The 12,040-nt window shown below is 29.6% G+C and overlaps 1 protein-coding gene across 1 annotated transcript; it reads right to left on the bottom strand.

The window, feature by feature from the left end:
- Positions 1-6,731: 6,731 nt before the first annotated feature.
- On the bottom strand, positions 6,732-10,111 carry LOC142325439 (defensin-like). Its single transcript, XM_075367209.1, has 2 exons — positions 9,910-10,111; positions 6,732-7,133 (listed from the first exon to the last, which is right to left on the bottom strand). Exons 1-2 carry the CDS (start codon positions 10,010-10,012, stop codon positions 6,976-6,978), a joined length of 261 nt encoding a protein of 86 aa, XP_075223324.1. The 5' UTR covers positions 10,013-10,111; the 3' UTR covers positions 6,732-6,975.
- Positions 10,112-12,040: the final 1,929 nt, after the last annotated feature.

Genomic DNA, 12,040 nt, shown 5'->3' with positions numbered 1-12,040 from the left:
CATTTATCTCACAAACATGGGAAAGAGTCATAAAAATGACTTAACACTGTCGTATAATACAATCTCTTGTGGGTAACCTATGACCTTCAAAAAAGGCCCAAGGTCATATGTGTGACCACATTTCTCAATGTAAAATTTCTGATTTTTTCATTGGTGGGGTCAAAAATGGTCATTCAATTAGAAAAAATCATGTTAATCTTGAAATAAGGTTAAGGTCAGGTTAAAGGCCAAATATAAGGTCACTGTGAGGTGTCCTCTCCAATCTTAGTAACTTTAGTTTGGGTTTTTTTTTGTATTGTGCATAGTTTATGAGAAAATACCGGGTGCGATTAAAATTATACACTTGCATACACAGGATGATATTTAAGTTTGGAAACAGTCTTATACTACATACCCAAGAGTTATTTGGAGGGATAAAAGTGTGGGATTCTACATAGTTAAAAAAAACTGAATTTTTTGGGTTTTTAATTTGTCCACATCTTTGGATCTGGCATATTGATTAAAACTCAGTTCGTTTAAATAGGAAGGTGGGCACATGATTTCAATTTAAAATTTTACAAGAAAAACAATGGTGAAACCTGTTTTTCATTAATGCCTTCATTATTGAGATATAAGCATTTAAAGTTGAATTGACAGAAAAATCGTGTTAACAATAAAAGAGGTACCTGTGCTCTAATGGCACAGGTACTGTCTGATCCACAGTTTATATTTATTGTTATTGGATTTTGTTAAGATTAATAATTTGTGGTTGGTTATTTTCGAATTTGTTGAAATTTCATAATAGTTGTTTATCTTGAACAGCTGTTGTCACATTGGCAATGGTTTGTTTGTTTATGTTTTATGTTGATAGTTCTTATTTTTATTGTATGTTTGTTAGTGTGCACATGCTTTATTTAGTGAAGGTAACGACTGTTGGTCAGTCTATTTACTGTAATCTGAGATTTTAAACGAAAATTCTCTTAGCCGAATTTTCACGTAGTTGATCCGACAAGGATTAATTCGTGCAAGTTTCTTGTATTTGTGGATTTGCCCGTTTAGTTCAATATATAGTGGATTCTTGATTGAGGGTATGTCTGATGCAGGTGACATTAAGAAAGGGTAACCCCAAGCAGGTTAATAAAGAGGTAATCGTGTTAACAATAAAAGAGGTGCTGCATGAACAATTTTATTGTATTTACATTCATAATGCATACAATAATGAATTTTAAATAGTGCTATTATTGATAATAATAAACAATAACTAATAATTAACACAAGAATGGCTATAGCAACTGTAATTATTTACTTTAAATATTACAATATTTATTTTAAAATTTTAAATGTTTTTGATCATAAAATACTAATGGAATACATTTTGAAAGTATACCATTCTATAATAAATGTTCCCTCTTCAGCTTGGCAGTGTGCTGACCTCAAGTAATATCAGTATATAACTTGTGTCATGTCTGGTGGTACACAAGCAGATTTGTCAATTATTCTTCTTTTCAATTCGTCAATGTCTGCAGGTTTTGTTTTGTAAAACATTGTTTCAGGTACCTCCAAAAAAGTAATCAGAAGAGACAGGTCTGGGGACCTGGCAGGCCATTGTATGGCTCATCTACGGCCTATATAGCGATTTGGAAATAGTTCATATAAAATTTTGTGTGCCCTTAGATAATAATGAGATGGTGCCCCATCTAGCTGAAACCATATGTTATTATTTAATTCTTGTCCAACATTTTCCCATTTTATTTGGTAAAATCCTATCGGCTAACAAGTTACAGTAAGCATCTCCTGTAAGATTTCCATCTAAAATAAAAGGCCCTACAATACAATGACCGATGAATCCCACCCAAACATTCACTTTCTGAGGGTGCTGTGTATGAGCTTCCAACAGTTTTGCTTATTCACATGGCCATTTAACATAAAATTTGCTTCATTATTAAATATTATTGAATTAGAAAAATTTGTATTTACGTCTGATTTTTTCATTACATCACAATACTCAACTCTGTGGTCAAAATTGTCCTCTGAAAGTTCTTGTACCAGATGTAGCTTTTAAGGGTGTATCATCAACAGAGTTTTTTTTTCAGTTTCACTTGAAGACATTGTTATTTGAAGATTTAATATTTAATAAAACTGAATAAAGTTTTTAAAGTTTGTTATTGTATTAATTTAGAATGTAAAACATAATAAAATTGTTCATGCAGCATGTTTAGCTCGTTTTATTTTAACACGAATTTTCCATCATTGCAACTTTTAATGCTTGTAACTCCATAGCAAAGGCATTAACAGAGAAACGGGTGTCACTATAATTTTAAATTGAAATCTTGTGTCACCTTACTATATATGTCCACCTTCTATTAAAAAAAAAAAAAAAAAAAATTTATATGTATATATAAATTTGTCTTTTACTAGTTGTAGATAAGTTAAAAGTTTACCTTCCTGTTAAGTTAAACAATTTACTGGAGTTCAGTTTTTTAATAAATTAAGGACTCACTGATCTGATGCAATTCGACAGGACCATGTAAAATTAATAATTCGAATTTAACGAACAAACATGTAACTTTTTAGATTGTCTTTTTTAAGTGAAAATGAACTATTAATAGTATTTAATGTGTTTAAAAAAATAATAAAGAGTTTATTTCCTAAAGTTCTACGTTTTGTCTATATTTGCAGTGTTTACTATTTCTAAATGCTGTATTAAATTATCATAATAACAATTTACAAATATTATTTAACATAAATTGTTGGTAAGGTTTAATTATAAAGTAAGTGCAGTTGAATCGGTTATTGTTAAAAGGGGGTATGTTACAGAACGTAAATTTACCGCAATCAAAAAATTACTTTCTAAAATATTTATTTATTTAATATGTTACTTTTTTTAAATTTAGACTAGTTATACCTAATTTTATTTATAATAAGTTATATCTAATTGAATTTTCATAATAAAATGTTTATTTAATAAACTTGTCTTACTAAAAAAAAAAATAAAAAATGCATGTACCTCCTTTAACAAGATTTTTAGATTTTAAAGTCTTTAAGGTAAATAATTAAACACAAAGTAGCGTAAAAATGTAGGTTTCATTTCTACTAAACCTACATGGAATGTTAACAATTTTATAAAATAAAGACAAATCAATTTTTAAAATACTACTAGGCCTAAATTAAAATAAAGTTTTTAATTATGTTCATTATCTTCATTTGCCTGTTTTGTTGCTTTAGTTTCTGTTCTAGTCTGTTCTCATGTCTGTGAGTTGTAGGATTCATAGCCTATGAATATATAGTATCATATGATATTCATATTGATATTCATTGATATTCATATGCACTATCATTGCATTGATAGTGCATATATATATATAGTATCATATATAGTGTCTCATATTGTAACAAGATTGGCAAAGTCATCAAGTTTCTTACCATTTATTGGCACTTTTCAAAATGGATAAGCTTTAATAAGAGGAAGAGCAGGAACCTATGCTGGTGTTTGTTGCAAAGCGGAATGTGTAAGACACACAGCTTTGTATTTAAGGTCGAACTACCAACTTGCCAGGAAGACTGTATTCTTTATACTGAAGTATTTTGAACGGAAAAGGAAGCCTCACAGATTTTGTGTTGCCAGGTTGTGTAATCTTTTCTTCACTTATACAAGTTTTTTTTTAAATACAGCCTAGGCCACCATGCTTTGAAAGAAAATATCTTGCATGTCCACCTTTTTAACACAGAATCAATTCTTTTTACTAGATTTCTTTATCAACTCTATGTACTGCTGTAACGTGTAAATTCTATCGCTCTTACGAATAACTTTTTTCTTTTTATGCAACCGAAATCATGATCGCACAGGAGAAAGGAATGTCCTTTTATTGGAAAATAATGTTTAATGCTATTAAACCTTCCACTGTCACATAAGTTCATAAAAAACCTAGTCGCAGAATAGTTTTATTTTTTCCTGTACAGCTATCACTAAACAGAATAAGATGTTTTACTTCATCTGGAACTTGTAATTTGATGTAATCTAAAATAAAAGAGCACACATTCATGTGGAGTCTTGTTCCCTTGTGATAACAATATAGTCTAGCCTTGTCTTCAAGTTGTGAATGTGAAATACCATAACTGATACAAATAAAATACTTCTTGAACCGGTACACACAGTCATTCAACTGTCGTTTTGCTAATACCATATAGAGATGAGAGTGCTTTTTACATATCTTAATATTTTTTCCATCATTTTTCACAAAATATTCATAAAGCAGTTCTTTTTTTTAAGATTGGTCTTGTGAAGATTCTCTCTCTACATCTAGCATTCACAGCAGAAGTTATTGTTTTACAGTGTCATTTTGTTATCTTGTAATTGGCATTGTAGGTATGTATTTTGAGTGTCCTTGCAATCAAGCTATTATTAAGATAAAATATTAGCTTGATCTACTTCATCAAATTTAGAGAAACATCCTTAATGACACTTAGCCCTCCCATGTTTTCACAGCTTGTACACTTGTTTCATAGTGAGATGTATAGGCTAGGCCTATAACACTACTAATTTTAATTATATTATGTTTTTACTTATTGCGATTTGTAACACCTTTCTTTCCTTTCAACATTATCACTTCCTCCTTCACTGTTTAGCATTATTGAACACGGTCAATTTCACACAGTTCTTTGTAAGTAACAAAACTTTACAGCATGCTAAAAAATCGAACATAACCTAAATAACATAAGGGGAAATGATAACAGAACTACATTCCAACAGCTGTATATTACATTAGCTGATCACTGATCGCATGTCCCATTTTAACAATACACCTTATATTTAGCAGTGAATTTGAACCTATCGTCGTAATGAAATATGCCCTGTTGTAACACTAAACTGTGTTGTGTGTCTTGATGTGAATAATGTGTATTGATATAAAAGAAGTGGCGGCTCACATATAGGCACTGTGGAACTGCAGCACTCCCTATTTCCACCTTATATTATCGATAATGAGTGTGTTTCACAGTTCCAGTGGCATGGTGTTTGGATGTTGTGTGCATGCGAGGGAGAGAGCACTGTCGCTCCCGCAGTGCAGAACCTGGCATCCTAGTGGAAGGTAGTTTGTTTACATTTAAATTCATTCCCTTTTCTAGTTTAGACGGTGGAAGTGATATGATTTTTTTGAAAAGGAAGTTGATTTTTCAGTAGTGATCAGAAGATGGCAGAAAGCAAAGGCCCTTTGATTGCCAAATCCGTCCAAAAACATGCTTTCTGGGCGAAAGAGAAGGTAATTAGTAAAAACTAATTATGTGTTTGTTTTTGTGTATGTAGAAATTTAAATTAAATACCATTGGATTATAGTGTTTTTAAGTAGACATTTTATTAGGTTATTATCTAATGACATTTTATTATTTATTATTATTATTTTATTATTTCTGTGTTGACATTTTATTATTTATTTGGTTTAACTGTATTTAACCATAATGTGCTTAAAAACCGTGCACCATATTCTTCAATGTGATAAAGTGTTGAATTATTTTATTTTCCAGAAAATTCTAACCATGACCTTGGAAAGGCCCAGAAAAAAAATTTCTGGAGCAGCAACCCCCGCTAATTATAGCTATGAGTTGCCACTAAGTAAAAAATGCTAAAAGTAATACATACCCCCTTTTAAGAATAACCAATTTAATTGTAATGGTAGTAATACTCTAGTAGTGTTGTTATTAACATTATACTTAATTACACCAGCAGCAACAATTTCTGTAAATGAAAAGTAAAATGTAGTAGATTTTGTTCTGTGATAAGTGGTAGGTAAAAATGTTATGAATATTTGATATATAGTGATACAGCTAACAGGTAGCAAGCATCAAATTCTGTAGCAACACAGTACATATTAATGTGTTAAAAACCACATCATTGATTGCACTGAAATTACGATTTCACTTAGCCTGACTTTTTCAGTTAACAATAAACAAAAATTTCAAACTCTTTATTATTTTATAATTTATGACTGTTTTTTAGAAAGATATTTTTCTCTGTTTTTTTATGAAAACTTAAAATATATGGAAATTCATCATGAACATTTAACTGTAAATTAATGAATGTGTTTTTGCAGCACCCATTTTTTACATTGACATTTATTTAGGTTAAAGCTGTCTGAGGAAACTAATGATATCCTTATAAATCAACTTCCTAGTTTTAGAGACTACAATATTCATTTCAGTAATCTTTCAATGAGGATTTTGATTAGTATTATTCAGTAGGCTGATGCTAATACATTCCACACAATTTTGGGGCTGCCCTTTTATTGTTGGGATTAATCTCTCATGGGATTGTGGGTGTGAAGGGATCACCCACTGCCTGAGATGGCCAGTTAGCAAACATTGATTACTGGAAAATGCGGTCAGGTTATATTATTCCTGGTGGTATGATAAATGAGTAAATTTAGTTTTATTGTAGTATGGTTTGTCATTAAAAGTAAATGATTTTGTAATATTTACCACCGATTATTATGAAAAAAAAATGCAAAACAGTATCATGTATTTTATTATGATCATTGAATTATTTTCAACATTTTTTATCTTGTTTCTATTCTTTATTGGATTTTATGAGTATCTTTAATCTATGGTTCAAGAGGTGCATCAGTTAAACTTTTTTTGTTGTAAGTAATGATGTAAAAAGCCTGCCCTTTAGTTTTTTTTCTTGCTGGTACTGTGAAATGGCGGAATAGTGGAAGGGGTTGTCAACTTGTTGCTATCATATGAATAAATAAGTCATTGAATTTAAATATTATTAGATTTAATTTTTATTATAAAAATATTTTGACAATTTTTTTTTTTTATTAATTTTTTCTAGGTTCACGTAATCTATATTTATTTTACAAAATTTGTTTTGATCTATTTTCACTTATAAACAAAAAATAAACACAATAAAATAAAGATATAGTATATTACATCTTTCATCTTACGGCTAATAATTATTTTATAATACATCCTTTATTGTTTTAAGATTTGATCAAATTGATATTATTGTTTGCAATAGCAAGTTCCATTTCTGCAATATCCACCTGGTTTTCCCAACCAAAAACAGTGATTTTTACATGCTAATTCGCTCTTTAGGACATCACAAGTGAATCTACGAAAACGACGGTGTTCCTTAAGTTGGGATCCCATTTTTTCAAAATCTGGAAAAACATATAAATATAGTTTTATTGTATTATACATCAAAACTTGACCACATTATACCAAAAAATATATTAATATTTATCAAACATGTAAATGAGTTGATAATAAAATTGTTATAAATTACAACATTTTTTATGCTGTAAAATAATTTGTTTAGACTGCATCTCAATAAAAAAAATTACAAACTTTACCAATTTGATAGCTTTTTATGAGACCATTTCAGTGATTAAATATTTATGTAATGTTTTTAATTTAATATGACCATTTCTTTAAAATGAAAATATATTTTTTAAATATGTTAATAAAAATGGTGATTAAATGAATAAAATACGTAGAATTACTATGATGAAATTTTGTAGTAAATGAGTTTTCTTTAAATGTCACTTGTACAATGTTTTCGTTGTTAATAAATATGATTTTGCAAGTATCGCAATAAGATTTTTATTAAATAATCATTCACCAGGTTGTCTAATGGTTAAGTTGTTGCAAAAATCAGTTATTTTAACAGTTGATTTTTAAAGTCTGAGGTTTAAATCTTAAGTAAAGGTTAGTTGTTATATGGATTTGAATAATAAACGTTGAATACTAGTGTACCTTGGTGAGGTTAAAATAACCACTCATTTCTGGAATGTTGTTCTCTGTTTTTCTGTTTAGCCTCTGAAACCACTGTAAGGTATTCTTTCAGAGGATGATTAAGGATGATATATATGAATGTAAATGAAGTTAGTATTGTACAGTCTCATGTGTGGTTATCCCACCGGGTTGGTCTAGTGGTGAACGCGTCTTCCCAAATCAGCTGATTTGGAAAGCGAGAGTTCCAGCGTTCAAGTCTTAGTAAAGCCAGTTATTTTTACACGGACTTGAATACTAGATCGTGGATACCGGTGTTCTTTGGTGGTTGGGTTTCAATTAACCACACATCTCAGGTATGGTCGAACTGAGAATGTACAAGACTACACTTCATTCACTCATACATATCATCCTCATTCATCCTCTGAAGTATTATCTAAATGGTAGTTACCGGAGGCTAAACAGGAAAAAGAAAAGTCTCATGTGTGGTTAATTGTATCCCAACCACCATAGAACCCGGTATCCACAATCTAGTATTCAAATTATTATAAAGGTAACTTTAGTAGCATTTGAACCTTAGAACTCTTGACAGGAATGTTGGCCTGAGTCTGTACAACAGTACACCTCATTTACATGTCACGCGTAACATTATCTCATTGGGGCATTTATTTTAAGTACCCTACTTAAGTTTTAATATTTTGTATTATATATTTCATATTTAATTATTTTTATTTAATATTTCACATTTTAATATTTATTAAGGTTTTTTAGTATTTATTTACAGATGGTCCTTTTAATTTATTCTAGCTAAATTTTTGTTAGAAAAAATTGCCAAACACACCTTTTTTAATTATCTAAATCTTATTATGCTTCTGAGATCAGATCACACGACCTTACCAGAAATAAGTAATGTATTAAAATTCTCTAGTCAGCCGCTGTCATTCTGTCGATCTCCATGCCAGAATGGTAGCGTCTGTCTCTGCCTTTCAGCTAAAGGCTCCAAGTTTGAGTCCTGGTTGATCATAACATTTTTCACACTTTACAAAAATTCATTGTCATTATCAGGCGGAGTCAGTCTGTACTACCAAAGTACTATTATTAGTACCAAAGACTTATTATTACTTTAAGCTAAGATAAATAAAACAAATTTAATTTATATATTAATCTTTATATGAATTATAAAATTATTTAGTATAAATATTTACAAAAGATTAAATGGTTTAATGAATGCAATTTTTTTATTTATGATCAAAATTAGGTAAACATAAAAAAATGAATTTATCAATTTTTACTCTATGGTAAGGTTTTAGAGACCAAATTAATGTAAATTTGATCTCTATAAGATTTATTAAAAACATTCTTTTTGGAAGTGACTTTATTTAAAGAACTAAAATTAGGTTTTTGAAAAGAACTTAGTATGGCACATGTAAGTTTTATATTTTAGTAAATGCTTGTTACTCAGCGACAAAAGTACAAAAAAAATTAAAAGTTTTGTAGGCTTTAAAACATTTAAATTGACATGCTATGGACTAATTAATTCTTGAAAGAGCAAATAAAAATGTATCTACTGTTTTTAATCACTGCTCTCCTTTTTTCCCTTTTTATTAAAAAAATAAACATAGTTGTTTTCTTGTATGTAAGCAAGTGGCTGTGTAAATCTACAATCATTTAATGTTAAATTAAGATATAAAATTTTATACATAATTCAAATTTTTGAATATGCTTTGGTAAGAAGGATCAGCGATGAATTATGAATATAGTCTGTGTCACAAAAATTTATTAAATAATATGCATACGGTTAATATTAAAGTTAGAAGCACCATTTTTTTCCTTTAATCGTTCTTTAACTGAAAGTGTTAATGTTCATTTTAATGGACTTTTTACGCCATACAAAGATAAACAGTGTTACCAGCTCCAGTTATAAATTACTTTTATTTATATTTGTATTAAAAATCTCATTTTGATTTTTCTGAAATAATTATTTTTTAATTTATTTTAACTGTTTCATATATTTTAAATGTTATGTTTTTGATTTCACTTTTTATGTATTTTTTTTTTTTAGAAATTTCGCATGTTAACAGAAAAGATCCATATTTAATATAATTAATTAACTTAAACACTATACTGTATCTTCCCTGTTTATTTATTAATATAATTATTTATAATAAATGAAAATAATGACTGATTACTATAAAAAAGTATTACCTGGTTCACTTAATTCTTCGACTGCCGGATAGGCTCTAATATGAGAGAATACAATGAGCATTACAATTAATGTAGACAAGATAGAAACGATATTTACTTTCATGATTATGAGTTCAATTTTAAATTGCAATCGACAAAAATAACGTTTTAAGTAAAATAATACAGTTCTTGATTTGTACTAAAATCGTACTGAAGTGTTATCAATATCTAGTCTGTATTTATAGTTAACGAAAGAAGAACGAGATAAACCATAACTGTAAATCCCGAAAAAAATTCTTATTTTCTTAAAGTTGTGTGTTAGTGTAATCAAGAAGAGGGGAATAACAATGAAATGATACGGGATTTCCGACGCTTTATTGCAAAGCAATAACTTTCATTAACACGATTCCAAGAATATTGTTGTATGAAAGACAATTAATCTTTAGTACCCAATATAACTGATAAGAAAAATTGTAAAGGAATTGTTTACAAAAATAAAAATTCTAAAATAACAGAAATATCGCTTACACAAAAATTATTACCGCAATATTCAAGATCCCCTAATTTTGGCTTCCTCATTAAAATCATTTCGCAATTTATTGTAGGCCACTTTTTAAACAACGTATGAAAATATTAATAGCCGCCATTTTTGTTAGATTGAAATATTTTTGAATACACTGTGAAATTGTTATAATTCTCTTTTTTTATTAAAAAATGTTGAATTGTTCGTATAAAGGCTTGGGTGTTCGGTATCTATGGAAAGTTAGATCTTCTCGAGGTGGCATTTGCTTAATCTAATTTTACTGTTACTTACTTAACTTCACTGAAAATTACTTAAGAATTATTATACTTAAGTTTGCCCTACATTTTCAAGACTTTCCTCACTTCGACTATACAAAATAAAAAATCACGAAAAATTATTTTTTATCCGATATTACGAAACAAAAACCAAAATTAATAACGGTTGAATATTTGAAAATTTCATTAAACGTTCGAAAATTTATGTGAGGAGAGTTTATAAGAAAAGAGAAAAAACGTGTAAAATATTTGATTCGATAAGACTCGTTGAAGGAGACAGCATGTAACGATTAGGTGAGAAATTTGAATGAAAAACTGTGTTGAAAAAAATAACGAATAAAAGAGCAGGTATAAATAAAATTTCGATAATCGATCGATGCTTCCTTTAACCGAATTAGTGTTTGTTTAAATGGAAAACTTGAACAAACATTATTAAAAAAGCAGAATAGGTTGATAGAAACGAAAAATTATAGATTCGAATTAAAATCTTGAATGATGAAAGATATAAAATCTTGAATCTTGGGGGTTTGTGAGCGTAACGAAAAGGGATTGCCCTCCTTATTAAAACAAAAAATTAATTAAAAAAGAGAAGAGTATTCTTGCTACGTCAGTCAAACGTACACGGGCTTTTTGTTTTTAACATTTGTACAGAACAAAAATACAAAATATATATTGCCTTTCAATGTGGTCTCCGTGAAGTTCTTGAAAACGTCTGTTTGACTCGAGCCAAATTACCCTCGAACTACTTCGTTGTCGCTCTGGAATCGATGTCTTCCATCGCGTCCTTGAAATGCCCAATCAAAAAAGAAATCGTAACGGGATAAATCCGGACTGTACGAGAGACATTCTAAGAATTTACAGTAGATTTGTCCATTTAATCTCGAGTGCTAACGGCTGAGAAAGGCTGGTTGGGGTATTGCCTGGAAGGGGAGTCGCATCTCTGATCGGGTGATTGCGCCGTTTGTTACTGTAGGCGGCTTTCACTTGCTAGTAGTAGTATACAGAATTCACAGTGCGACGTTCGTGGAAAAAATCGACGAGCGATACGCCTTTCCGACCCTAAATGTCGGTTGCTAACTAAATAATGATATATTACTTTACACAGTAAGAAGTAGTACACTTTACAAGTAGAAGTAACACAGTAGTAGAAAGTAAAGTTCGACCCTCGTTTGAATACGACGATGTCTCACATTTTCTTGAGTAATTAAATTTATTTTTGTGTTCATGATAATTTTCATACATTTTACCTTCCCGGCTATAGCGATATTTATGTTGCCATAGTTACAACGGGAAAGTATACAGATCGGTCAAAGAAAAGCTCACAGTAAAGTTGTAATACTTCCTGGTATTGGTT

This window comes from Lycorma delicatula, chromosome 5, assembly GCF_047948215.1.
Source record: "Lycorma delicatula isolate Av1 chromosome 5, ASM4794821v1, whole genome shotgun sequence".
NCBI classification, from domain to species: Eukaryota; Metazoa; Arthropoda; class Insecta; order Hemiptera; family Fulgoridae; genus Lycorma; species Lycorma delicatula.
Note: the sequence above shows the minus strand (reverse complement) of the source record. Positions and strands in the feature narration are given on the sequence as shown.